The 3,417-nt window shown below is 42.9% G+C and overlaps 1 protein-coding gene across 1 annotated transcript in view; it reads right to left on the bottom strand.

Moving 5' to 3' along the window:
- Positions 1-1,973: 1,973 nt before the first annotated feature.
- LOC133561104 (plexin-B2-like) overlaps positions 1,974-3,417 on the bottom strand; it is a 134,595-nt gene continuing 133,151 nt past the window's right edge. Inside the window, exon 41 of the mRNA XM_061914327.1 lies at positions 1,974-2,752. Coding sequence (XP_061770311.1) covers positions 2,648-2,752 — 105 coding nt within the window. The 3' untranslated portion in view covers positions 1,974-2,647. The remainder of the gene's footprint in view (positions 2,753-3,417) is intronic.

A 3,417-nucleotide genomic window follows, 5' to 3' on the forward strand; every position in this document is an offset into this window, starting at 1 on the left:
ATCTATGTTGCTGCTCCTCGATCTTAGCGCTGCTTTCGATACCGTCGATCATAATATTTTATTAGAACGTATCAAAACACGAATTGGTATGTCAGACTTAGCCCTGTCTTGGTTTAACTCTTATCTTACTGATAGGATGCAGTGTGTCTCCCATAACAATGTGACCTCGGACTACGTTAAGGTAACGTGTGGAGTTCCCCAGGGTTCGGTCCTTGGCCCTGCACTCTTCAGCATCTACATGCTGCCGCTAGGTGACATCATACGCAAATACGGTATTAGCTTTCACTGCTATGCTGATGACACCCAACTCTACATGCCCCTAAAGCTGACCAACACGCCGGATTGTAGTCAGCTGGAGGCGTGTCTTAATGAAATTAAACAATGGATGTCCGCTAACTTTTTGCAACTCAACGCCAAAAAAACGGAAATGCTGATTATCGGTCCTGCTAGACACCGAACTCTATTTAATAATACAACTCTAACATTTGACAACCAAACAATTAAACAAGGCGACACGGTAAAGAATCTGGGTATTATCTTCGACCCAACTCTCTCCTTTGAGGCACACATTAAAAGCGTTACTAAAACGGCCTTCTTTCATCTCCGTAATATCGCTAAAATTCGCTCCATTCTGTCCACTAAAGACGCTGAGATCATTATCCATGCGTTTGTTACGTCTCGCCTCGACTACTGTAACGTATTATTTTCGGGTCTCCCCATGTCTAGCATTAAAAGATTACAGTTGGTACAAAATGCGGCTGCTAGACTTTTGACAAGAACAAGAAAGTTTGATCACATTACGCCTGTACTGGCTCACCTGCACTGGCTTCCTGTGCACTTAAGATGTGACTTTAAGGTTTTACTACTTACGTATAAAATACTACACGGTCTAGCTCCATCTTATCTTGCCGATTGTATTGTACCATATGTCCCGGCAAGAAATCTGCGTTCAAAGGACTCCGGCTTATTAGTGATTCCCAAAGCCCAAAAAAAGTCTGCGGGCTATAGAGCATTTTCCGTTCGGGCTCCAGTACTCTGGAATGCCCTCCCGGTAACAGTTCGCGATGCCACCTCAGTAGAAGCATTTAAGTCTCACCTTAAAACTCATTTGTATACTCTAGCCTTTAAATAGACTCCCTTTTTAGACCAGTTGATCTGCCGTTTCTTTTCTTTTTCTTCTATGTCCCACTCTCCCGTGTGGAGGGGGTCCGGTCCGATCCGGTGGCCATGTACTGCTCGCCTGTGTATCGGCTGGGGACATCTCTGCGCTGCTAGTCCGCCTACGCTTGGGATGGTTTCCTGCTGGCTCCGCTGTGAACGGGACTCTCGCTGCTGTGTCTTGGATCCTCTTTGGACTGGACTCTCGCGACTGTGTTGGATCCATTGTGGATTGAACTTTCACAGTATCATGTTAGATCCGCTCGACATCCATTGCTTTCCTCCTCTCTAAGGTTCTCATAGTCATCATTGTCACCGACGTCCCACTGGGTGTGAGTTTTCCTTGCCCTTATGTGGGCCTACCGAGGATGTCGTGGTGGTTTGTGCAGCCCTTTGAGACACTAGTGATTTAGGGCTATATAAGCAAACATTGATTGATTGATTGATATTATGTTGGATCCACTATGGACTGGACTCTCACTATTATGTTAGATCCACTATGGACTGGACTCCCACTATTATGTTAGATCCACTATGGACTGGACTCCCACTATTATGTTGGATCCACTATGGACTGGACTCTCACTATTATGTTAGATCCACTATGGACTGGACTTCTACAACCTTGCATTAAAAAAGAACATTTACCTAATAGTCGGAACTTACACACTAGTGTTGGGCGCCCTCTTCTGGTCAGTTTGGAGAATAACATGTCTGAAGCCCCTCCAGTAATACAGACTATGACGTCATACAGACGTATTTGATTGGTCCATTCAAGAACAGGAATCTCATTACTAAGATAAATAAAACATCACTTATATTTTGTATAAACTTCTTTAATTGGACACTTTCAATGTCAAGATGTAATGCTGACTTCCTGGTAAAAGTCCAGGAAGTGGCGCGTCTGGTCCATCCAGAGTCGTAGCGATCAACAGATCCTTCTAGAACGTACCGCTTCTCATTCTTGACATTCTTTACATTCTTTCAAACATTCACAAACACATTCAAGAGCGTGACCCGAGTCACGTGACTCCAAGGCACTAAACGATGTCCAAATATCGTTGCTGAGTTGGCATAAAATGCGAGCGAAAAGCTCGGCGGACCTCCTAAAAAATAAAAAAAAAAAAGGCCTTTTGGCGTCGAGTGGAAGAGACAAACTTCACATTTCCAAGAAAAGGATGAGGGGGTGAAAAGGAGCAAATAGTGCACGTTAAGTCCAGACATTCTATGTCCTTCATTGAGGGCGCTTTGACTTCCGGTTCGTTTTATTTTGAAAGTCTTGTGCACGCCGCAATGACTAAAAAATAAAATATTGACGAGCAACCCTCGTCGGCAATAAAGAGCTCTGATTGGTCCGTGCTGTGTACCGCAGGTCGAAGCCCCGCCTCTCCTCTCATCCAAAAATGTCTTGCATTCGTCCGGAAACACTTATAAGGGCTTCTGTGGCCACGTGACTCCGCCCACTTTCCTAAACCCTTCCACGGGGAGGTCAAAGGTCGGTGACTTTATTCTCCAGGGCGGCGGCGATCTGCTGGAGGCGGAGAGTCAGCTGCTTGTTCTGCGCGGCGGGGTCTTCATCCAGGGACTCAATGATCTGGACACAAATCATCTTGGACTCAACATGATGTCAATCAAACATTATATTCATCATTATTATTATTATTATGGAAACAGTTCAGCGTGTCCCAAAGTTAGCGGAGGAGGAGTTTTGTCCCTCCAGAGTTGCCGTAGTGGAGTGTGTGCTTGTGGACGGAAGTGTGTGGAGATAACCTGACGCTGTTTTGTACTATTTTTGAATGTTTTGGACTGACTTTGATTATTATTTATCAACTGTTTGTAAATGTTGATATTTATAAATAAAGGTTTATAAAATAAAATAAAAAGTGATTGAAGATAACATTAAAGAAGCAGTGACTACCGGACTTGCTCTAATGTCTCCGTTTATTATTTTATTACATAAATACACACTCGGCTACTTTATACACATTTTAGCCTAAGTTCATCTATAACAGGGGTCGGGAACCTTTTTGGCTGAAAGAGCCATACAAGCCAAATATTTTAAAAAGTATTTCCGTGATAACCATATAATATATTTTTTTTTAAGACTGAATCCAACTAAATGCGTGCATTTTTAAGTAAGGCTAACATTTTTAGAGTGTAATAAGTCTCTTGTTCTTTTTAATAACATTGTTATTCTGAAGCTAACCAACAATAAATAAAATACTTCTTACCATCAATGCGACTTCTTGAACAGGTGCG

The sequence above is a fragment of the Nerophis ophidion genome, linkage group LG10, assembly GCF_033978795.1.
Source record: "Nerophis ophidion isolate RoL-2023_Sa linkage group LG10, RoL_Noph_v1.0, whole genome shotgun sequence".
Taxonomy (NCBI): Eukaryota; Metazoa; Chordata; class Actinopteri; order Syngnathiformes; family Syngnathidae; genus Nerophis; species Nerophis ophidion.